This window comes from Numenius arquata, chromosome 5, assembly GCF_964106895.1.
Source record: "Numenius arquata chromosome 5, bNumArq3.hap1.1, whole genome shotgun sequence".
Taxonomy (NCBI): Eukaryota; Metazoa; Chordata; class Aves; order Charadriiformes; family Scolopacidae; genus Numenius; species Numenius arquata.
Genome location: NC_133580.1, coordinates 65,382,799 through 65,407,497, shown reverse-complemented (window position 1 = coordinate 65,407,497; position 24,699 = coordinate 65,382,799). Strand labels below are relative to the sequence as shown.

At 42.1% G+C, this 24,699-nt stretch overlaps 1 protein-coding gene across 1 annotated transcript in view; it reads right to left on the bottom strand.

The window, feature by feature from the left end:
- The window catches only part of STIM2 (stromal interaction molecule 2), a 70,467-nt gene extending 47,957 nt beyond the window's left edge, over nt 1-22,510 (bottom strand). The window contains exon 1 of the mRNA XM_074147102.1: nt 22,274-22,510. Within this exon, the coding sequence (XP_074003203.1) occupies nt 22,274-22,505 (232 nt within the window). The 5' untranslated portion in view covers nt 22,506-22,510. The remainder of the gene's footprint in view (nt 1-22,273) is intronic.
- Between the last annotated feature and the right edge of the window lie 2,189 nt (nt 22,511-24,699).

Here is a 24,699-nt window from a genome sequence, read left to right as displayed (position 1 = left end):
CCCCTGCCCAACCACCCCAAGGTCTCCTGCACGACCATGAGAGAGAAGAACAAACCAGCACAAGCCCAGCAGAAGCTGAAGCCTCTGTGGCGTGTCATTAACTCATCAGGAAGACAATAGAAGACTGATTTCATAAGTCAAGCCTTGAGATTTTCTGTACGGGTGCAGATATTTAGCTTCGGCTCGCACAGGACCCACAAAGCGAACATAAATCGCTTTCAGCACATCACTGAGCACTCTACGGCCGGAACCACCAGCCTGTGGTTTTCCCCTGCTCAATTCACTGCCAGGAACACAGCACCATTTGAACAAGCTACAGAAATATTTAGAGCTCCACACACTCCACTTGCTATCTAGCACAAAAACAAGTTTACAGGATGCTACGTACACTGCCAGATATCTATGGCTACGAAGAAGTATTATAATGTAAATCGAGGTGACAGGAGAAGCACACAATGCTCATTCCTACAATACACAAGCTTAATGTTTAAAAATGAGTTGAAAACTATAACTTGTTACTTTCTGCTTTCACTGCTGTCAGTTCCTGCAATAAATCAGACCGCTGCTCTTCCCATCTGTGTCGCTTCCCCCTCACCTCATCACATGCACACAGCTATTCCCTGCTTTGCTCATATCGCTCTTCTTCCCTTTCCAGGTTTTCTCGCCACGTCTTCCACGTTTCATTTCCAGTCACAAGGTTTTCCTTCCAGCTTCTCATCAATCTCCTTATCTGCGAAAGGAGTGTTATCAAACTATTGTCAGATAGTTTTGACGTTCTGATATCAAATCCATCTTCTTACTGCATCTTCCTAATCTTAAATAAACCATAAATATGTCATATGTAATTTATGTCCTATTTATGTCACAGTTCTCTTACTTGATTACAAAGACCATTACTTTCTTCTTCTCAAAATTTAGTTCTTCAATTTCTAAAAGTACTTTTTTTTTTTCTTTGTAAAAGCAAGGTCAACAATTTCTTTCTCTTCATCCTTCCCACCCCCAGCAATGTTACAGCAGTTCATTCTGGGTGGTTTCTCGTTTTATCAGCAGCAGAATGGCAGATATGCATAACTAGATATTTTTCATCAGTTAGGGTCTGGTTTTTTTCCACTGAACCAGCCAAAGTAATTTTTGCACGCATACATCATGTTAAGAACTAATTTTTTTGTTTTGTTTTAAGTTCTGAAACCTATCTCTTCAAATAGGACACTGCACAGAGGAGAATGAAGGAAATATCATCACAGGGACAAAGAGAAGTCTCAAGATGGGCAAAGACGATCGCTACTCATTGTAAAGGAAGCTCATCTTAAATCAGTGTAAGCCTGGAGAAGAGAAGGCTCCGGGGAAACCTTAGAGACCCTTCCAGTCCCTAAAGGGGGCTACAGGAGAGATGGGGAGGGAGTCTTGATCAGGGAGTGGAGCAATAGGACGAGAGGTGATGGTTTTAAACTGAAAGAGGGGAGATTTAGATTAGATATTAGGAAGAAATTCTTTCCTGTGAGGGTGGTGAAGCACTGGAACAGGTTGCCCAGAGAAGCTGTGGATGCCCCATCCCTCGAGGGGTTCAAGGCCAGGCTGGATGGGGCTTTGAGCAACCTGGTCTGGTGGGAGGTGTCCCTGCCCATGGCAGGGGGGCTGGAACTCGATGATCTTTAAGGTCCCTTCCAACCCAAACCATTCTATGATTCTAAGCACACCAATTCCTGATACGGGAACGTCCTTATGCCACCAGAGACTGATGAACACAAGGGCAGAAATGCCAGAGTGATACTTAAAGCTGTCTTGCTTGGTGGTTCATCTGTGTCTGTGCTGTACGTGAATTAAAAGCCCTGCCTTTCAAGCTCTTCCCAGTGTGGGCAGCCAGGACCGCCTGGTGCTGTGCAGATTCCCAGATAAAGCTCACACCAGCTCAAAGATGTCATCAAAGTATTCCCTCAAGCCATAAAACTTGGTACATCATACACTTATTTTCCCCCCCCAAAACAGCAGTTGAGTTCCTTCATTCCAAATTAGTATTTCTGGTGAAAGATGCTAGGGATCTTCTTGTTAAAAAGGCAGACAAGTACATAAAAGTCTCACCACTTGTTTATCCCCCCTAGGACCTTCCTCCATTAAACCAGATTACAGTATAACAAACAAACAAAAAAACCACCACAGAATCACAAAATTGTCTAGGTTGGAAGGGACCACCATCTGTAAGCATTTTGCTTTCTCTGTTGCTTTTTGGGAAAAAAAGAACAACAGAATTTCATTTTTGCACGATGAAAATGTGTGTTTATACGTGGTTGGCTCTGGTTTGGTTCTTGATTGTTGTTTTTTTTTTTTTAAAGATACTCACCCTTCTGTTAGGGAACAGAAGAGAGACAAAAAAATGCAACGGATCTAAAGGAAATAACATTCCCATAATTACATATAGAATTGGAGATACTGTAACTCACTAGAATCTAAGCAACATTATCAAGGAAGATTTGTGCATAAAGAAGAACAATATAGAAGTTCACATAATATGTAAATATAATGTTGCTTCTTAATAGGAGTTACACCAAAAACCAGGGTAGTATTCATCATTTGGTGGGTAAAACATTTTAAGAGCAGAAATTAAGAAAATTTTGCCCTGTTTATTTCAGTTTGGAGCCACAGAAATGCTTGGTCACACAGAGTCAATAGGTTCCTGATAGAATGTTCTCCATTTGTTTGCTGTTTAAGATCAAATGTTTACCAAATAAGGAAAAAATACACTTCCCCTTAATGTCTTCTTTTTACTCAGCCTAGCCGAGTACCTTGAGTTTTCTCTTCCCTTATCAATACAATAAATATTGCATAAATATGTTCTAGGAGAAACAGCTACATTCAGTTTTGTCTGGAAAACATAGACTTTGTTTCTTGAAGGTAATCTAGTGTTTTACCCAAAATCAAATCCAACTGCAAATAAATCGTACCAAATCTTTTTCATAAGGAGTTGTGTTCAGTAGAAGAGATGGTACAACATTGAAAAGTTGTCTTTTGTTTAGTTTTATGAGATGGGACACAAATGCAGCAGAGAAATATTGAACACAATGCAAGGAGCAAATCTTTTCTAATCAGAGGCTTTCTCAGTTTATACCCAAAATCTGAGACTTCTCTTCATCGCCATCAATGCTGAATGGCTACGAGTTCAATTGCAGAAATGATACCTTCCTTCCTACCGAATTTTGCTGTTGCTAAAGGAAAGAGCGTTAACAGCAAATCCCATCTATGTCAATGCGAAGACAAATCCAAGCCCGAGCTGCGGAGAGGGAGACGTGGAGGTGAAGGTGCGGAAAACCCCACTGTTGCTGATCCACACACGAAGTCACCTGAAGTAATTATACACATCGGAATGTTTTCACAGAGAATTTCTTACCATAAAGATCGCTAATTGGCGTTAACTCCATTAAGTTATTTGCTTAATAAGCAGCTATTAAAAGTTACTAAATGGAGAAATCCAGAGGTAATTATACCTTCCTTGCTTGAGTACTATGTGTTGTTCTGCTCCTCTCCAAACAGAATGAGTGTAATTCCAAAGGAAGAAAGGGGATATCTTCACATGCAAAAGGCATAGGATAGAAAACAAAGTAGAAATAAACCAAATGGTGATTTTTATTTTTTTCCCCAATTGATAGTATTTCAAAAAGCTACTAGCTTAAAAGAAATAAAACCACAAAAAAATACCAAAACAAACCACCAAACTGCCTTTATGTTATGCCCATGAGTTCTACGGATCATCACGTCCACAACCCTGAACATTTTTTTCAAAGTGAGATCGATGTGATAGAACATAAAGCCACGTTTGTATTGGGTAAGATAAAAATCAAGCCGCCCGGAACAAGTCTTCACACTTCGGGACATAAGGCAACTTGTAAACGGTTTTCGTTAGGAAGTCATACTGAATCCCTGTGCTGCAACGATGCGCTAGACATCTTGCAATATCCTTTTCTTAAGCCCCAGGTAGATGGTTATTTCAAGATATTAGATAAGCTACTTCCCCAGTTTTGTAAGGTAATGATTATGTTCTCATGCAAGGTTTTAACCAGTCACTTCTGCAGGAACGTGGGGGCAGAAGCACACAACATTATGCCTAACTGCATATTTGTGAATAATAGTGTCAATTGTTGTCTGAAAGAGCCATGTCTGGAAAAAAAACCTACGATTCCAGTATTCCTGAAGTGCCTCCCTGGACTTCCACATGACACCACCATGGATAATCACAGAATGATATGGGGCTGGAAGGGATCTCTGGAGATCATCTAATACACGTGGCTTTTCTCATAAAGCAGCAGACACCACAGTTTTAGCAAAACTTGACAGGAATTGAATCCTCTCCCCTATCAGGAAGTGAAATTTTAGCAAAATGGTTCTGAGTAACAGATGACAGTGACAGCTGCTGGGTAGAAATGCACAGAAGTTTCCTCCTTTATAAAAGCAGTAAAAGTACTGCCCAGGATCACTCTGTTCTGAGTACGATACTTCAGTGGTCTGTAAAGATCTACGGTCATGTCCAAAATTTGATTCCATTAATTCTTTTAAAAGATTTAGGTAACAGAAGAATATGATACATGCACAGAATCCTCTTTGTCTGTTATCCAAGTCTTTGGAAGTAACCAAGTACTCATAATCAGCATCCTGGCCTGTATCAGGAACAGCGTGGTGAGTAGGACTCAGGAGGTGATCATCCCCCTTCACTGGGCGCTGGTGAGGCCCCACCTTGAGTGCTGGGTCCAGTTTTGGGCTCCTCATCACAAAAAAGACATTGAGGTGCTGGAGCGGGTCCAGAGAAGGGCAATGAAAGCTGGTGAGGGGTCTGGAGAACAAGTCTTATGAGAAGAGGCTGAGGGAGCTGGGGGTGTTCAGCCTGGAGAAAAGGAGGCTGAGGGGAGACCTTCTCGCTCTCTGCAACTCCCTGAAAGGAGGGTGTGTGGGGGGGGTCGGTCTCTTCTCCCAAGTCACAGGCGATAGGACAAGAGGAAACGGCCTCAAGTTGCACCAGGGGAGGTTCAGGCTGGATATTAGGAAAAATGTTTACACTGAAAGGGTTATCAAGCCTTGGAATGGGCTGCCCAGGAAGTGGTTGAGGCACCATCCCTGGAGGTGTTCAAAAGCCAGGTAGACGTGGCGCTTAGAGATATGGTTTAGTGATGTCTTTTTATCAGAGTTAGGTTGATGGTTGGACTAGATGATCTGAAAGGTCCCTTCCAACCTAGACAATTCTATGATTCTGTAAGTAAGGCTAAAAGTGAAAAAAGCCTCTAGAGTTTCTTGCAACAGAATTTCAGTAGTACTAATTTTTGGACAATCAGTTCTCATGCATACGTTAACACAAAGTCTGCTAAACCAAGTGGGTTGGTTTTTTTTAATTAAAAAAAAAAAAAGTAAATTAATTTCTAAACCCTACCCTAGAAACAAAAGGAGCTTTATCAGTGAATTAGCTAACAACTTCCAGCCACCTAAGAAAAATATGCAAGAGCAGGCCATGAAGGGAATAAAGAACACAGACTGCAACCCGCCAGGCACCCTCAGAGTGGAAAATTTCAGAAGCATCACATTTCTCATCTAAAAATGAAGGACAGAATTAAAGATGTGCCTTAATTTAGCGTTTCTGCTTTGCTTTATACTTGTTTATTAAACGGCTATGACAAAACATTGTCTACTTATGTGAACAAACACACCAAAAAGAATGAGATGAGGAATAATCCGAAGCAACATTTCCCCAACTTGTTTACTGCTGGGAACTGCGTGTGCGAGCCTTTAAATGCTACACAAAGCAAATCTGTCACCACTGCTATCTTAATGACTTGTATGTCTAGCTGCCATTATGCAAAGGTATTTATTTTTATTTTCAGAGGCAGCATTTTTACAATGCATCATGAAGCACAATCTTTGCTACCCTCCCTTGACAGAGCTTTCCCCTGGCCCCACCCCTCATTTCACCAGAGAATTTTTATTTAGTTTCTCTCCCCATGTTCAGCCAGATCCATCTTCTGGTCAACATTTACGAGATCATACTGGCCTCGTAATTAGTTACCTCTCATAAGTCACCCTAATTGGCCTCTGATTTTCCTCTTTCTTCTCTTCTTTCTAAAATCTGGTTGGGCAACAGTGGCAGCTGGTTGGCATTAAGGCAACCAGGTGTATGGATGGAATGGAGGGGTTAATTTTTCACACACCTTTTGCTGAAAGCTGACAATGTCACTTTTAATTATGGAATATTTCATATTCATGGCATATTCAGTTATTTACTAGCATCACTATACGCAAGTAAGGTCCTAGTAGAGAAGTAGAGAATACCTACCAGAGAAGGTATTAACGCTGTAATACTACATATAAAGTCCTTTTTGCATATATTAAGTGCTTTAGACAACACAAAAAATCCCTCCCAACATTGTGTTGGGTCAACCATCAACTCTGAATGCAATGCTACGGGCATTCATTAATTGGGCAGAAAACACAAAAAGTCAAAGTCAATTCAGACAGTAATAAAGCCTTAACTAATCTAAATGGCTTTGCATCATACTTAGTAATTAAGAACAAACTCCAGATTTCTCAAGTACCCTCATATCATTCACCCCCCGTCTGAACTGAACCACCATACAAACAACATAAAAGCAAAAGCTTCACAGAAATCTACTTCTGGATTATTTTTTGTTTTCTTTTGAACATATTGCTTAGCAAGTTCCAGTGGACATTCAGCTGAGGAGGTAAATAACACGTGTGACCAAAAGTGAAGGTCATGTTGGTCAGGCAGCCAAAGCCAGAGTTTTGCCCAAAAAAACAGACAGACATTAATTTAAAAAATTACATACAGAATAAGTAATTCTAAACTAGACAAATCCCTACTTCTAAATATATTTAGTTATTAAAATATTTGCATATAGTTACCCTACAGATTTCTAGAAGCCTTAATTACATAAAATGTTCAGCTGTGCTTAGAAGTACAGTACAGAACTGAAGCATAAATGTTGATTTATTGCAACTTGCATTAGTCAGATATAATAGGTAAGAGCTCTTTGCAGATACCAATGTTGCCCCAAAAAGGGAACAGAAACTCAGGAGAAACCTATCAGATATTCTCAACAACTACTGAAAGATCCTCCAACACAGGACAACTGTAGCCTCCTAACGAGCTACAGATTATGTGTCACCAAACGTTCTTGAAGATTTTGAGTTTTCTCCGTCTCTTTGGTATCTCTCAAAGACAAGTGTATGCCATCATAAAAAAAAAAAAAAAAAAAAAAAAAAAAAGACATTGCCCACAACTCTTGTTCTTCTACTGCAAAACATGTATGAATAGCAATGAACCACTAAAAGCATCCCCAATGCTACAGTAGCTTGCAAAGACAGAGTGGGCAGACCAGTGTTCTGCTCGTGACTAAACCAATCACAGTTGCACGATACTGAACAATTGTGGGCGAGAATATCACAATTTCTAATTTAGCACAACATTCTGCTCCGAAGTACAGAGTGTTACTTGAAGTTCCCAGATGCAATTAATGCAGAGGTGGAATTGTTCTTTCCTTTTTCCATAGCTGCACACTTCAGTCTTATCTACAGATCTAAAATATTTCTGTGAAGAGTTTCAGAACCACATTAACTGATGGTAGTCTTCTTCTGGTGGTGCTTCTACTTCTGGTACTCCTTATGAACATAGACAGGTCTAAAAGCAGCTGAGCATCTTATATCTACCAAAAAAAAAAAAAAAAAAAATCTAGCAAAGCATGGAAATTCCTTCTGGAACCTACATGGCATTTTCAGTTGTGCGTGTTGTACCCGGCATTTTACAAGACCCACACAATTTCTGCATCAAAAGTTAGAATGGCTGTATTTAGCTTTTCAGTATTCCTTTTCCTTTCTTAAACTGGAGGAAAAAAAAAAAAAAAAAACCACACAAAAGTGGTGAATCAAAATGAGGTGAGAAGGTCTGTTAAGGAGGTTGGGGTACACAATCAGACCATACCAAACACGCACAAGATTTGTTGGGGTGGAGGAGGCAAGGCAAGGCAAATGCAACAGCATGACTCAACAGATAAGGCACTTAAAAGAATCTTACAAAATACATTATGAAACATTACATCCTAAAAAAAAAAAAAAAAATTAATTTCCTTACACTGCAACCCAACCATTCAAGTCTGTAAAACCATTCAAAAGACAAAATGAATTCAAGCATCAATCGTCTTCTGTAGTAAACCTAAAGTCTAAAACCTTCTAAGAGTAATAAATTATGGCTAACAAGGCTATCAAAACTGGGGTGAAGGAGTTAACACCACCTCCCCTCCCGAGTAACATATTAATTATAGCTTCCTAGGTAGTATTACTGATTGTCTGAAACCTAGTCCTGCAAGATTTTAAAGCTAAATGACATAGAAAACAAAACTGAAGTGCACTTAAGCAGCACTGTGAACATAAATATCAAATTAACATCCAACCTGTGCAGTAATTATTCATTCTGCAGCATTCAAAAAACTTAAACACATTAAAGAAACATGGCAAAAATACCTGACTCAAATAGCATTTAAGTTTATATCTAAACTTTAACAGGTTAGAGGCTCCTTAAACAGGATGAGGCACTGCTCTAGAACAGTTCTCATACAAAGCCAGGAAAGCAACATTTTTTTCCCTGTATTTGAAGTAAGTGTTCTCTTCACACTCAACACAAATCTAACTGACACAGCCAGTGGAATTAGTGGTGGGATCCACGTGTCCGAACAGGGCTTTCTACCTCACAGCAAAACAAGTTTCCTCTGTTACAGAAGGAGCCCAGATTCAGACACCTCAAGAGGTGTGAAATGAATCCCATCCTTGAAGCTTCTGATCAAGTAACACCTTGGGTAAGCACTTTAACGTGCCTGGGCCCTACGAATTCAATACTAAATGAAAATAACAAACAGTATGAACACTGTGCATAGTATTTACTACCTAAGTATGCTTTTCCCACCACAACTTGAAGTTTGCATGGTCTGAAACACCAGCTCCCAAATGATGCCACATTCTCAAAGTCCAGTATAACAACAGCCGGGCAGAAAAGCCCAGGAGAAGGAAGCAGGGTCACCACTTCCCTCTGCTCCGGGCCCTGTATCCCACCAGTACCCATCCCACATCCTCTAATCCCTTCTGGAAGCATCATTGAGGCTGACAGCAAAGCTTTCTGCCCACCCTGCCAAATGCAAATCCTTATTTCCCTATTTCCTCTGAAAGGAATGACAACCAGACAAGAGCTAGAGGAGGCTTGAAAGTCAACCTTTGGATGATGACACCTTAACAAAAATAAAATATAATGTCTGATAGTAAAAGTATTCAACCCATATTCAGATAGCTAGGTATACCCAGTTATTTTTAAAAATCTTTTAAGTTAGGAAAGAAAGAATTGAGGTTGCTTTCTTTACAACTAAACTTCATACCCATTTCAATTAGTAAACAGAGAATGACTAACACGCAATCAGTAAAATAAAGGGGGTTTGCCCATTTATCAAACCATCTAACTAACTAGAACTTGCACTTCGGAGTCATCTGTGTTTAAAAGAGGTTTGAGATAGGCCAAAGAGGAAGAAAGTTTCAAAATACTTCTAAGTGAGAAATCCGAGACCATCATGTGAGGCTATTTCATAAAACAAGTGAACATGTCAGAGCCAAAGGCTCATTACTCATGCAAATATAACAGGCTACTTACAACTCTTGGACAAGATGCACAGGAAAAGTACAGTATTTACCTCGCCCTAGCACTCAAAACCGCAATACTTTGAGAACTTCATTATTAGTGTTGGCACCTGTACTTGCCACCAGCATGAACGTCATAGTCATGGAATAATCCACTCTCTATCGTAACTTACTCTTACTTCATCGGGTACCCAACAACCCCGGGTTTTAAGTAAAATACCAAAGAGAAATGCCTTATGTGCTTTAGTTCCACACAATACAGAATCATTTATATTCAAATTCTGATCTTAAATTCGCTACCCGGCCAAAGAGAAGGAGCTCTTTGAAATAAATATCCGAGCCGTGGTACAAACAGCAGCCTCCATCGTGATCCCAAGACAGATGCTGTTGTTTTCCACAGCAGTTTACAGCTGACGTTTCCAGTTCTCATCTGTGCACCAGAGAACTTCATATTTAAGCCTGACTTCTTCAAAATAATGAATGCAAAACTTGCCAAGGAAAACATAATTATAGCTCTGTCTTGATAGCGAAATACATGCTCCTTCCTGCTTCTAACAAGTCTCTTGCTACACTCCCAATAAACAGATCAGAATTCAGCTTGTCCTTTCTGATCACTGAAAAAAACACCACGGATGTGGGAAAGCAAGCTGAATTTTCACTCACTCGAACACTGGACTTCTCTTAATTTTCTCATACAAAACGTCCTCGTTCCTAGCAAAGTTTCACTTCCACTTTCATTTTATCGTGTACACCAAAAAAGTTTTGAAAAAGGCAAACAGAACTAGACACATTCACAAAACGTTCCTACAGTCAGTTTTCAGAGCAGAACCCATGGGCAAGACCAGATAGTTTCACTTAAAGTATTCACAAATATGCAAGCAGCAGTGAAAAAATCATTTCCATTCCAATAATAAGTTTAGAAATCTTTTGGAGTAAAAAATTAGAAAAAAAAAATAATAATTAAAAAAAAAACATTAAAAAAAAACCAACATAAAAAAAACATAAAAAAAAGACAAGAGGCTACAATGTCTGAAAAGTTATTTCAGGTTATTTTCCCTCAACATCCTGCAAATAAAAGTAGCCTGATAGGAGCTATAAAGCAAAAGCCCATTTGCCAAAGCAAACTGGGTTGACTGATCTTCAGCAAAATGTTGATTCATCTCCAAAACTGTCAACGCTACAGCTGCCTAAAATCTCCACTTCACCCACAGTCAGATCTGAAGGTAAAAGACTAGAGACTGGTTCTTTCATCGCAGACAGCAAGGCACTACATCTGAATTCCAAGCAGGTTAACAACAGCATTCTGAAAACTCGGTATCTTCAGCTGGTATGCTTAGTCCCCTGCCTACAGTCTTCTCAAACACTTCATAGACCCCAAAAACTACAGCATCAGAACAACAGTCAGTGATCAGAATTAAAGCAGCACTTATTGAAACATTCGTGCTAAAACTTAAAAAAAAAAAATCCTATTCGAATGAATAATCAACTACTACTTTCATATTTAAAGAATAAATGCAATAATTTGGGTAACAAGACAATGACTGTCTTGTTCTTTGGCTTCTGTAAGAATGTTAATCTGCTGCTGACAGCATTTTGGGCATAGAAAGCTAGAAGCGGTGAAAAAAAATTAAAAACAAAAAAGTCATTGTAATTTTACTAACTTCTGGCAGGAAAGAAATTTCAGCCTTAGGATACCATTTAGGAGACTGCAAACCAATACAAATCAACAGAAGAAACACAGTTCAATAAAACCCATTTGCAAAGTGAGTCAGTTCCAGCAAAAATTCTGCCAGTCCTCAAGCTGAAAACCCCCACTTGGTAACACCTCTCAAAAATTTATCATAGAAATTACGATACAGCTTATTACAAAATTATTACATTCTCCTTTAACCATTTTACCCTTACTCTTTCTACGTTAGCAGTCACTTTAAACATTTGCACAAAACCAAAACCGAAAAGCTAATGCAAAACAGCAAGTATTTGCCAAACTTGCAGATTCACAGAGGACTAGCAAAAAATATGAATTGGCCACACTGACTGAAACGTGTCCATCTAGTTCAACCTTGCACAGCACCAGGTAGCAGCAGATGAAGGGTGATGGCAAGAACAATTTTTCCCTAAAACAACACAATTTTTGTTTGCAAGAGCAGTGAGATTCCTAGTTTAATACTACCTTTCACGCAGGTGTGCTCTCTCCTTCCCCCCAGGAAAAGAGGAAGCATGGGGATATATCTATGTTTAAACCTTCTTTTGTTTTTCAATGAACGCCCCACATCTCATAGCATGAAAATAAGTACCAGTCTTCCTAGAGTTGCTTCCTTTATAACACTCATGATTTCAAAGAGGTCCACCACATCCTCACTAAAACCTGAAACCCATCTGGCCACCACAGTGCTCTTCCATTCCTCCCTCCATGGAATCATAGAATGGTTTGGGTTGGAAGGGACCTTAAAGATCATCGAGTTCCAACCCCCCTGCCATGGGCAGGGACACCTCCCACCACACCAGGTTGCTCAAAGCCCCATCCAGCCTGGCCTTGAACACCTCCAGGGATGGGGCAGCCACAGCTTCCCTGGGAAACCTGTTCCAGTGCCTTACCACCCTCACAGGAAAGAACTTCTTCCTAATATCTAATCTAAATCTCCCCTTTTCCAGTTTGAAGCCCTTACCCCTCACCCTATCACTCCACTCCCTGATAAAGAGTCCCTTCTCCATCTCTCCTGTAACCCCTTTAGGGACTGGAAGGGGCTATAAAGTCTCCCCAGAGCATCTCTTCTCCAGGCTGAACAACCCAAACTCTCTCAGCCTGTCAACACCCCACTACACGTCAAACTTCCACTCGCTTCGAAGCTTAATAGTACAACGCTCTATCTGTAACCATCTAGTACTGCGAAAATGCATCCTTTTCCTCCCCATTTTACCTGTGACCATTTATCACTCTTTTGTAAGGAAACAGCAATTCCTGTGAAGCTGATCCCAGCCCAGGTTGGGTACTGAGCTTCCATTTCGTCAAAATAAGGAAGTTTTACCACTCGTCAACATCAAGAGAAATTAGAGCCCTGACTACTGTTCACAGGATACTATAAACAGACATGAGGCAACATAAAACAAGTGTCCGAGGGCTTTTGTGGCAAAAAAGAAACACAACACAGATGCATAGTTTCCTAGGAAGGATGTTTACTTAATAAAGGAAACAAACCAGTTTTACTTGGATTCCTTTACAACAAAGTTGGATGCATTTAGAGCTCAGATAGGTGGTGGCTGGTTTTTTTTTCTTTCAAATATCTACAACTGAATCATAATGGGACGTGTCTTCATTATCCTGTATTAATAAAATCACGTTTCATCAGCTTTGCTTTATTTATAGTTATGCCTGGAAGTGATTTTAGTTTTGAGACATGAACTCTCTCTTACAATAAATCAGCTGGTCAAAACCAAATTAACTCCCAAAACAAAAGTTTCATTCCAAAACCTGGATGTTTCTATAATCTAAGTTACTGTCATCTGGAGTAACTAATGTCTTTAAGAAGCCCTATTAAAATACTGGCTCTACTCATAATCTGAGTCTCCCTCTACAAATTTTATGGATTGCTGCAGTATTTCCTTACCAATTTTCAATGCCATTTTCAACTCCACAGTTGGTAACATCTGTGTAAAATGTTGGGTTTTGTGAGTAGCTAAATTTCCCTTATCTACCTTTCTCAATCACTTACTATTTACTTGGCACGCGTGGGCTTCTACTAAAATGGTTAATACCACTTTCCTCCAAAGCTGTTATCTTCTCACAGATGCCCTTGACCTGAAGCAAGGACCTGATCCTGCTGAAAAAGAAATAATTAATATCAGCTTCCAGCTCAATCAATTCCCCCAAAACGAGCTCACGTCCAGCCATAATAGCGTTAAGGGAGCAGCTGGAACACACAGAACAAGGAAGGAGGAGAGAAAGCAAAAGGAGGAGCCCCCCTTTCTGCAGCAACAGCCCACGCCAAGGTCAGTTTAAATCAATAACAAAGCGACATCCTTCCGAGACTGCAGAGCTACAGGTCTCCTCTTTCATAGGAGCAAAACATTAATTTACTTAAAATGCAGTCTCAGAAAGAAATCCCGGAGAATACGTAATACAGGTTCATACACTGAAAGCAATGGAATCAATTTCACTGTCTCTTATCTGTACTTTAAACAGAATTATTACTGCGTTGTTTCCAGAGCAACTACAATACCCTCCATGGCTCTGGCAGCGGTGTTTCAGTAGATGTATTCAGGGAACATCAACCAGGTAGGAGAGGAGAGAAGAGATTGAGGCAGCCAGGTTCCAAAAAGTACTGGTAAAGTTAAGCTTTTCAAAGAAAAATTAAAAATATACTCTGGGGAAGACAGAGCTATCATGATGCATTTCATTTGCAACTAAAAATTGCAAGTAGGAGAGGATATAAATATATTTCTTCCTTCCTGCCACATCATCATAGAAGTACTAGAGCTACATGATATTATACAGTCTAATTTTCATATTTAGCAAAAGAGTAAACAATATTCAGCACTAAAAAAATAATTTTGTTTTCCCTTCAAAAGCATTTTTAAGTTTTTAGGCAATGAAAATAACTTAAGACAAGAGCATTTTTCATATAGGCGTACAGTGTTACAGCAAGAAGTTATCCTGCAACCTTCTATATATAGTAAATTAGGATTAAAACTACAGTAGAAGGAAGTCTCCTACTCAGAATAATTAACTTTCATATTTGTTTCAAAATCATCACAGACCACATGGTTTGAGTGCTTTTGCTTATTCATTATCAGTATAATACTTCTTGCCTGCTGTTCTTCAAATAAAAATACCAGGTAGCATTTCAAATCGAGGAAAAGCCAATCAAACTTGTCCTTTTCAGAGTATAACTCAATTGAAACAAGGTAAGACTTATTCTTTTTATTTGCTGTAGATCTAGGCATACAAAATTCACCTGCTTTCTGCACCTAGTGAGGGTGGGAGGGAGGAATGCACTTCAAGTAAAATCCAGTGGTTGGCATTAAAAAGAATAATTCAGCTGATTGACAAAAGGAATGTTGATAATTTCCTAGCAAAGCTCCCTGAACATAGTCCAACATGTAAACAGAGACTGTAGTGTAAATCTAAAAAACAAAAAAATCACTTACTGAGCCATTCAGTCCTTCATCAAACGCTACACATACAGAAAAATAAACAAGAAACATTCAGGAGTCACTGATGACCAAGCTCAATGGAGCACAGAGGAGTTATTTACTATTAAGAATAAAATAACCTTTGTCTGAAAATTTCCTTCCTAAAGAACATATTTAAATTGCAGAGAAACCTGAATTTTAACTAATTCAGTTCACACGGATCACCTGATGGAACTGAGAAAAACTGGTCCTTTATCTGTGTGACATCACTACATGTGCTTAATAATCATATACAACTGACCCCTGCTTTATTCTCAACCACAAAGTGAGAATGAGCATTCATACCACACCTCCAGGTACAGAAAGTTTCCCCTTTTAAGGAGAAACTACACAGAGCTAAGAAATCCAAAATGTCTTCACCAAATTTTTATTCAGAAAAAAAAAAAAAAAAAAAGTTTAAATTAGTACCCTACCACAAGGTTTTTTCGCTTTTTAAACACAGCTTTAAGAGATAAACTACTGTTTATTGCTCATCTCAGTTTTAGAAACAGAGCACACAAAAATTTTTTTACAAGTTAACAACAACCACAGAAACAAAGTACAAAAAAACCAAAAAGGATTAAAAGAAAGGGTATTAAAATTGTAACTGGAGACAGCACGACAGGGCTGGGCTGGTGACAGCTTTTAATTGCCTTATGATGCAGAAGAAAAGGAAGGAAACAGAAAGCGTTGCCTAGAGAAAAAAAAGGATCAAAGCTGTCTTTGCATTCCTGTAAATCCTGAGTTACTGCAGAAGTTAAGGCTTCACCCAATCCAAGCAGCCTCAACACAATTCCCAATTTCCACGAATTTTGATGGTGCTACTTGTAGGTTGAGATAAAGCTGCAATAGCCAGTGATGGGCTCCCCTCCCACCTCTGCATCCAGGATTCAGCTGCAGCAGCGTAACACCACCTGCACCCAGGGGAAAATTTCTCCAAATATACTTTAAAAACTTTGCCAGGGACCACAAGAACAAGATTCAAAAGGTGAGTGGTTCTTACCTGATAATTCAAATTCTGTTGACTCAAACGAGTCAACAGTTCTATTACAAAGAGTGCTGTTAACTCAAATTCTTAACTGCCCTGACAAGAACATTACCTTCAATTTCCCAGATTTTAGTTAAAACTCTGGAGTATTTTCATTATACAGATTTAAGGATTCCTCTAACAGGTCTCTGAAAATTTGCCATGGTTTTGGGATTGGAAGAAAAAGGAGCAAAGTCCAGAAGCAGGAAAACAAAACAAAACAACGCCATGAAAGGTACAGTAATAAAACTCTCTTTGGTTAAGTTCACAGATGCAAATTTTACAGTACCCAGCCAGTCCTCACATTCTATTTATGCTGATTCTGAATTTTAACGGCGCGTTATCATTTTATTCACCCTCCTCCCCCTCTCAGATATGCAAAGATAGTTTCCATAGTAACAGGAGAGACTTTAGTAGTATCCAAAGGCAGAATAACACTAACTTATGTAATAACTTGGAAACTCACCTTGGTTTGTAAAATGTGTATGTGCTTATTTTAGGCCATAAATAGTGGTTATTTACTCTTAACACATACCATATGGGATCAAGATAAACATCTCAAGTTCCAGTATTTTAAAAAGCCTGTTTCAGAGAGAGGATGTGACCAACTCATCCCAATGAAGTCTTCTCATACATCAGGATTTCTGCAGCAACTCTTATGTAAAAATAATATGCTTTTCACTTCTGAGGAGTTTTTAACAATGCATTAAAAATTACCAAAAAAATAACTATAGCAATTTTCCTAGCCTTCCCAGCAGTTTTCCTAGCCTTCCCACAATATCAGAGCTCTTTGCAGTATGTTCCTCTCCCCTGAAGCTGATTGAGAACAGACATTAAACACAAAAAGGACATACAAGTTACAGCACACAAGCTAAAAATCAACTATAAGGGCATCAAATTGCTCACTTCATACAAACTTAAAAAAAAAAAAAACCACCTAGATTTTTAGGTGTTTTTTCCCGGTGATAGTATCATCATGGGAAATCTTATCAAGATCAACTGCCTCTGCAGTTTGGTCCAGTCCTCCTTTGACAAATCCATGGCAGCTCAACCTAGTTATGATAGATCGGTATCGCTGAGGTTAGTGAGAAGAAAATGAGTCATGCCCAGGGTGCGTAGGAGCAGGCAGCCAGAACCTGGTAGGAGGTCCCCAGAAAAGCAGAGCTGTCTTCAAGAAAGATTATAGCTGAAAGAGCAACACAAGAACCTGCTGATGCGGGGGGGGGGGGGATGATACTGAGTGAAAGGGGTTTGAAAGGAAGGGTCTACTACAGACCACTGCAAGGCAAGAAAAAGAAAACACCAGGTAAATAACCTGGCTAATACCCAACAGTGAGACCTGGGACATCTTCAGAGGACGTGAAGGTGGTGGTCAAGAAAACAAGCTCACAGGACAGGAGAAGGTGCAGAAGAGTTAGGATGAAAACACTGGAAGGCAACAATACTCGGCTACGGGCAAAGGAAGTTACAAGTGCTTGAGATCTTATCTCTGAGCGGGATTCCAATGCCACTCAGCTACTTAAAGGCCAAGACTTCTCCTGGTTGACTGGTTTTTAATCTTTGAAAAGCCTCTACAAACCCAGCCAACTACAGCCGTTTCAGCTCTGTCTGGTAGTTATGACAATTCACCAACTGCTGATTGAGCTGTCAAAACCTGGAAACCTTGCTGCACAAAGTTTCTTCGCTGGGTTTCTCCTATTGCTGGGTTCCTCCTCTTCATTATCACTAATAGTGAAAAATGCGCCAAGAAATTAAAAGCCTAACGAAACTGAGAACAGAACAGAAACTGATTATATTTCAGGGAGAGATAGTAAATGACAGCTTGAAGTTGATAACCTTTAGTGGAGAAAGGACTCAAAATTTCTGTCCTCCCGCCAGAAATCATGAAGAGCTTCACTAGAGACAAACAAATAGAAGTAATGGAATAAGAAAAGCCGTAAATAAGCAGTTTTCATCACTAGAGAAATCTACTAGCTTTAAAAAGCAGTTTGCCAGGGAAGCGACAGAAGTCGCATAGCTCACAACCCTTTAAGACCACTGAATGCCAAAATAATCACGCCAAGATCATTTTGCTACGTGACCAAAATCACTGCAGCCTTCCTATTGCTCCACCGCACATGAAGTCTCACCACCAACTTCCAAATGGAGCATTCAAGCCAGAAAAGGTCACTACTGCAGTTTCAGCATCACCTTAGCGATGCACTTTTATGGACATCTAAGCTGATGCCATTGCAGGAGGCCATCTATTTACTGAAGAAAGAACAGACAACGTAACATAACCTTTTCCTTAAAGTCACTGAATTTTATTTTTTTCTTTTAATTCAGTTCCTGTTCTGAAACTTATCCATCAAGGATAAGTTATCCACCCAAATTATATATTTATATTTTATATTAGTATATAAAAATATAAATATTTGTACATTACATAAAAATATAAATATGCATACATTATATAAAAATATAAATATGTATACATTATATATTTTATATAATATTTCTCTACTGTATGTTATTATTTTTATATAATATATATTATAACATAATAAGTTATCCAAAGATAACTTATCCACCCAACAAGGCCACCCTTCTTCTCTACTGCTGGCCCCACCTGCGCAGTCCCATCCTCTCCCTTCTTTGCACTGGTCCTAGCACTTAAAGCAAGTCAGGTAAGAGTCCGAGAAGAAATCCATGGGTTCTTCTGTTGCCTGCATTTCTTTTTACATTCCTGAAAGCTAAAGCAGCACAACGCTGGGGGCAAAGAGGGCACAGAGTAGAAAAGGAGCAGGAACTCCCTCCCTCCCCTCCTTGTGGGCTTCATGAACTGGGATGAGGATGCCTACTCCTACCAGCTCTCTTGGGCTAACAATGTCCCTTGCGTGGCCAGCTGGGGTCACCTCCAAAGAAGAAAGCCACCCTTCAACAGCCACCCACATGAGAGTGGCTTAAACCAGTTCTGCAGTCACAGCTGAAAATACACTTTTTTTCTAGAAGCCCTGACTTCTCTCGGATTAATTTGAAGAGCTCAGAGCATTAAGATGATGGATAAATTCCAGAACAGAAACTCAATTAAAAGGAAAAAAAAAAACCAACAAACAAACAACAACACTTCAATGACTTTCAGGAAAAGGTTACATTACGTTGTCCATTGTTTCTTCGGTAAATACAATGCAGTGCTGTAGTTAAAAACAGTCCAGCTCAACATTATAGGCCATTGTTTGAGAGAAATTTATTAGCCAAATACAGGTCTGTGTTCTCTGTCTCACCTGAAAGGCAGCCAAATTAATCCACGATCACGGATTAAATTTAGACTTTTAAACAAGAAAAGAATCCACAATTATGCAGAATTACAAAGCAAGTTAATTAAAAGTCAATGAATAAACTGAATGTGAAAAGCCAGTGTTATCTTCAGGCTCAGAACAGAAGGTTCCTTAAAACTTTCTACCAAATTAAGTAGCGAACGAGCAGAGCCAGAATGAATAGAAAATAGCCTCATGGTGTTCCAACCAGTGGAAACACGGTTTTGTTGATCTGATTTTCATAACCGTGACTAAATACCTTCAGCACAGTGTCAGATGTTACATATACAGCTGTCATTCATAAATAACCATTAAAAAGGTGCATATACATAGGAAGAAGACAGTGACGATAATCTATATAAACAATTAAGTCAATCCCTGAATATCTGATGAAATATAGCAGAATTTTAGGCTCTTTCCTAGTCCCAAAATTCATCGTACATTCCTTTTCTGTCAAGTGTCTAGATTATCTTTGCCAGCATCTTCTCTAATCCAATAAAAGCCTCCAATAATGGGAACTTGTTGAACGATCTACGTCATTTGACTGTTATAGGTGAAAACTTTCCAGCCTATATTTAACCTAAATCTCACCCACTACAGTTCACTTCCTGTTAATCTACATCTTAACCACAGAGCAGACAGAAAAGTTGGGTTTGTTTTTTTTTAAAAAAATCAATATGCTTCTGTGAACTATTTCTTACATACACACCCCCCACAGCCTTTTCCATCCCCCAAAATAAAGCAATTTTTTATTTAATCGGTCATAGGTTCTGAGCCTCTCAATCCACTTTGCTACTTTCCTCTGTACTTTTTGGATTGTTTAATACTCATGACTAGACACACAAGTGCAATCAAAAAGAAAAAAAAAAAAAAAATAAAAGCCTTCTGGAATTTACACTGGATCAACGTATCCCAGGATAGCACCCACTTTTGCCAGCTGCATAATGTTGCTTATTGCGAGCAATTTGTGACTAAGGATTCTTCCCTACAGCTGTGCTGCCCATACACCTCGATTTGAGCGCCTGGTAGCGCAGCATTTCATATTTAGCAGCTTTTTATCTTCTGGATTGTACTTCTCAAACCTATCAAAATGACTGAATTTAAAAAGTTTATTCTATTCTTCTCCAGATGCCTGTCGGCAATCCCTCCTAACTCCCCAGGCATATCTGCAAGTTTTATCTTTTAAGAGTGATAGATAATATGACTAAAAATCACCCCCTGAACACGTCATCTGGTTTTCTCCCAACCTTCAAGAGTTCTTCCAGCTTTGCAAAGAGTAAGTTAAAAATATTTGGGGGTTAGTTACCAAACAACTTATGTGATCAATTGAAACACTGTATTTATCAACTGTATGAACATGGAACTATGTTAAAAAACTCTTAAAAACTAAAACTGGCTCTGGCTTGTATGTGTTTTCCAGACCACAATGTCACGTAACATAATAAATCCACTTATAACAGGTTGGATTTCTCAAATCACTGTATTCCTTCACCAGATTCACCACAACAGCTGACAAGCATCTCAGTACTTTTACAGTCTATAAAATACCAAAAAAAAAATTACTTTTCCCCATACAGACCGACACATCAAAGAGCGTCAGCACTACACATAGCAAGAACCGTTTAATACCACCTACAACCAGATTAATTACGGTCTGGAAAAAAAAAAAAAAAAAAAAAAAAGGAAAAAAAAAAAAAAAGCTGTTCCAACACAGCATTTTCTCAACACCCCTGGGAGGTACGACTGCTGCTTCACGGGCTGCGGATGTTCCAACTTCCTTAGTTTATACTGCGAGCCAACAGATTGGACAATTTAGGTTTCAGAAACGCCGTGTCCTCAAACAAGATCGCCAGGTCATGCAGCCTTGCATCTCCAGCTCAAGAGTAATTTTCAGGAACACCGTGGAAGTTTCATTAACGACAATTTAACTTCAGGGCTTTTAAAGCGTCACGTTGAGAAGGAACCTACGGCTGTTTCACCCACTGAAGTTTAGGAATTCTAGCTCAGGATGTCAATACTATTCCAAACACCATCAGAAGTTTTGGAGGGTTTTTTTGATGAGAAGCCCACATTACTTTGATTCAGAAGGGGTATGGTGTTTTTTTCCCTTCTTTCTTCCACCTTCTGCATACTCCCTCCAACGAGAGTGCTTTGTGAAAGGCACATTATGAGACATGGCAAACTTCTAAACGTTTTTTTCAGCGTTTCCGAAGATACATATGCCGTTTTTCAAAGCGAACAGTCAAAAGACCGTAAAGCTTCCTCCTGCTCATTACCAGGCTGATTAAGAAGGCGTACAAGCGATTCGGAGCCGCCAAAGCCTGCCGAAATTAACTATTTTAAACGCTTCTGGTGCAACTCGTTTCTAACTGCAGGCGTTACCATTTGCGTTAAGTGCCGTAGTATGGATATATTAACTTTAAAAAATTAATAATAATAGTTAAGTGAAGGTCAAAAAAAAGCTTTCCACGCTTTTCTGGAGGATTAACCCCTCCCCCGTCTCTGAGGGCAGGGGATGGACATCTTTGTCTCTTGGAGCCCCGCAATCATAGGGCATACGGGACCCGCAAGTTCGCTGGGTGTGCGGGGATGTGGTGTGGTGTCTCACCTCGTTCCCCCCTCCCCATCATAATCATCATCATCATCATCATCCCGGCCGGGCTGAGGGCCGGGGGGGGGGAACGCCGAGCCGCTGCGGGCCCAGTCACCAACCCGCCCGGGCGGCACCTCAGGGCGGCGAGGCGGAAGCGGCGGCTCCGGGTCTCAACAATATCGCTATTCAACAGGATCCTGCCCGGTATCCTGCGGGCGGCGGGCTCCTTCCCGGGCAGGGAGGGAGGGAAGGAGGGCCGGCCGGCCCCCGCCGGGGCTGTACTGCAGTGCCGCCGCCGCCGCCGCAGCCGGACCCCCCCCGCCTCCCCACACACACCCTCTGCAGAGCCGCACCGCGGCGGAGGGAGGCGGCTCGGAGGCGCCCGGGAGCACCGCCGGGATCCGTCCGTTACCTCCACACACACACACACACACACACCGCGATACCGGCGGGATGCTCCCCCCCATCCCTCCCTCCCTCCCGCCCCGCCCCGCCGGCGGCACGCGCGGGAGCCGTTACCTGTCACAACCGCCGCCGCCTCCGCCGCAGAGGAGGAGGAGGAGGAGGCGGCGGCGGCAGCGCCTCCTCCCCGTCCTCCCCGCCGGCCACCGCCGATGTCCGCAGCCTCCACCTCGCATCCCCCGCCGGCGGCGACGGGCAGGAGCAGCCCCAGAAGAAGCAGGCAGGTCGGCACCGGGGTGGTGGTGGCCGCCGCCACCGGCCGCCCACCGGGCGCTCGGAGCCTGCTCATGGGTACCGTCCGCTGCAGCGGAGCGAAGAGAAAGAAAAGGAAGGAAGGAAGGAAGGAAGGGGCTGGAACTCCGCCGCTGCGACGCTGCCCCGCTCCGGCAGCACCAACCCGCCTCAGACACCGGCCTCCCCACGCCGCCTCCCGCCGCTTCCGGCGGCCGCCGCCGCCGCGCCGCCCGCGAGACACGTCACCGCGCGGTGACGTCACCGCGGAGGGAGGGAATGAGGGAGGGGGCGGCGGCGGGTCCCGGAAAGGAAGCGGGTGGTCGCCGCTGCTCCCGCGGCGATACCTGCTCCCACCCCCCGGGGAGGCCTCAGCCCGGTGTCCCCCCCCGGGCAGGGCTGGAGGGGGTGTCGGTGGGCGGCAGAAATACCTCCCTCTCCCCCCTCACTCGGCTTCAGGGCCGGTCAGTCAGCCCTGAGGGTGCGGGAAGGGCCCGCTGAAGAACGAGGTGGGTGCCTTGGTGGTGGAAGACACAGAGAAGGCGGGGTTTTGCTTCGCTCTTCACTGCCAAAGCTGCCCCTCATGAATCCCAGCCCCTGGAGACACAACTGGAGTGCTGCAATCATAGAATCATAGAATGGTTAGAGTTGGAAGGGACCTTAAAGACCATCGAGTTCCAACCCCCCTGCCATGGGCAGGGACACCTCCCACCAGACCAGGTTGCTCAAAGCCCCATCCAGCCTGGTCTTGACCACCTCCAGGGATGGGGCAGCCACAGCTTCTCTGGGGCAACCTGTTCCAGTGACTCACCACCCTCACAGGAAAGAGTTTCCTCCTAATATCTCATCTAAATCTCCCCTCTTCCAATTTAAAACCATTACCCCTTGTCCTGTCACTACATTTCCTGACAAAGAGTCCCTCCGGCTCTCCTGTAGGCTCCCTTCAGATATTGGAAGGCTGCTATGAGGTCTCCCTGGAGCCTTCTCTTCTCCAGGCTGAACAACCCCAGCTCTCCCAGCTTGTCCTCATAGGGGAGGTGCTCCATCCCTCTGATCATCTTTGTGGCCCTCCGCTGGACCTGGTGGCCCTCCGCTGGACCCGTTCCAACAGGTCCATGTCCTTCCTGTGTTGAGGACTCCAGAGCTGGACACTGTACTCCAGGTGGGGTCTCACAAGCGCAGAGTAGAGGGGTAGAATCACCTCCCGTGACCTGCTGGCCACACTTCTCTTGATGCAGCCCAGGATGCGGTTGGCTTTCTGGGCTGCCAGCGTACGTTGCCAGCTCGTGTTGAGCTTCTCATCCACCAACACCCCCAAGTCCTTCTCCTCAGGGCTGCTCGCTAGCAATTCTCCGCCCAACCCGTATTTGTGCCTGGGATTGCCATGTCCCAGGTGCAGGAACCTGCACTTGGCCTGGTTGAACTTCATGCGGTTTGCACAAGCCCATCTCTCAAGCCTGTCCAGGTCCCTTTGGATGGCATCCCTTCCCTCTAGCGTGTCGACCGCACCATCGAGCTTGGTGTCGTCGGCATACTTGCTGAGGGTGCACTCTATCCCACTGTCCATGTCTCCGACAAAGATGTTGAACAGCGCTGGTCCTAGTACCAATCCCTGAGTGGCTACCAACTCTTCAGAAGGGATAGACAAGGAAGGAGAGGTGGTGGGGTGGCCCTCTATGTTAGAGACAGGTTTGAATGCCTAGAACTTAACAATGGGAATGACAGTGTAGAGTGTTTATGGGTTAGAATCAAGGGGAAGGCCAACAAGGCAGACATCCTGGTGGGAGTTTATTACAGACCCACCAACCAGGACGTAGAAATTGATGAAATATTCTATTGGCAACTGGCAGAGCTCTCGCAATCATTCGCCCTTGTTCTCATGGGGGACTTCAACTTCCTAGATATCTGCTGGAAATATAACACAGCAGAGAGGGAACAGTCCCGGAGGTTCCTAGAGTGTGTGGAAGACAACTTCCTAACACAGCTGGTGAGCGAGCCAACCAGGGAAAGCGCCCTACTGGACCTGCTGCCAGTTAGCAGAGAAGGTCTTGTGGGGGATGTAGAGGTTGAAGATCGTCTTGGGCAGAGTGATCATGAAATCATAGAGTTTTCAATTCTTGCAGAAGCAAGACAGCCAGCAGAACTGCCACCTTGGACTTCCGAAAGGCAGACTTTGGCCTGTTTAGGAGCATGATTGAGAGTGTCCCTTGGGAGACAGTCCTGAAGGGCATAGCTGCCCAGGAAGGCTGGTC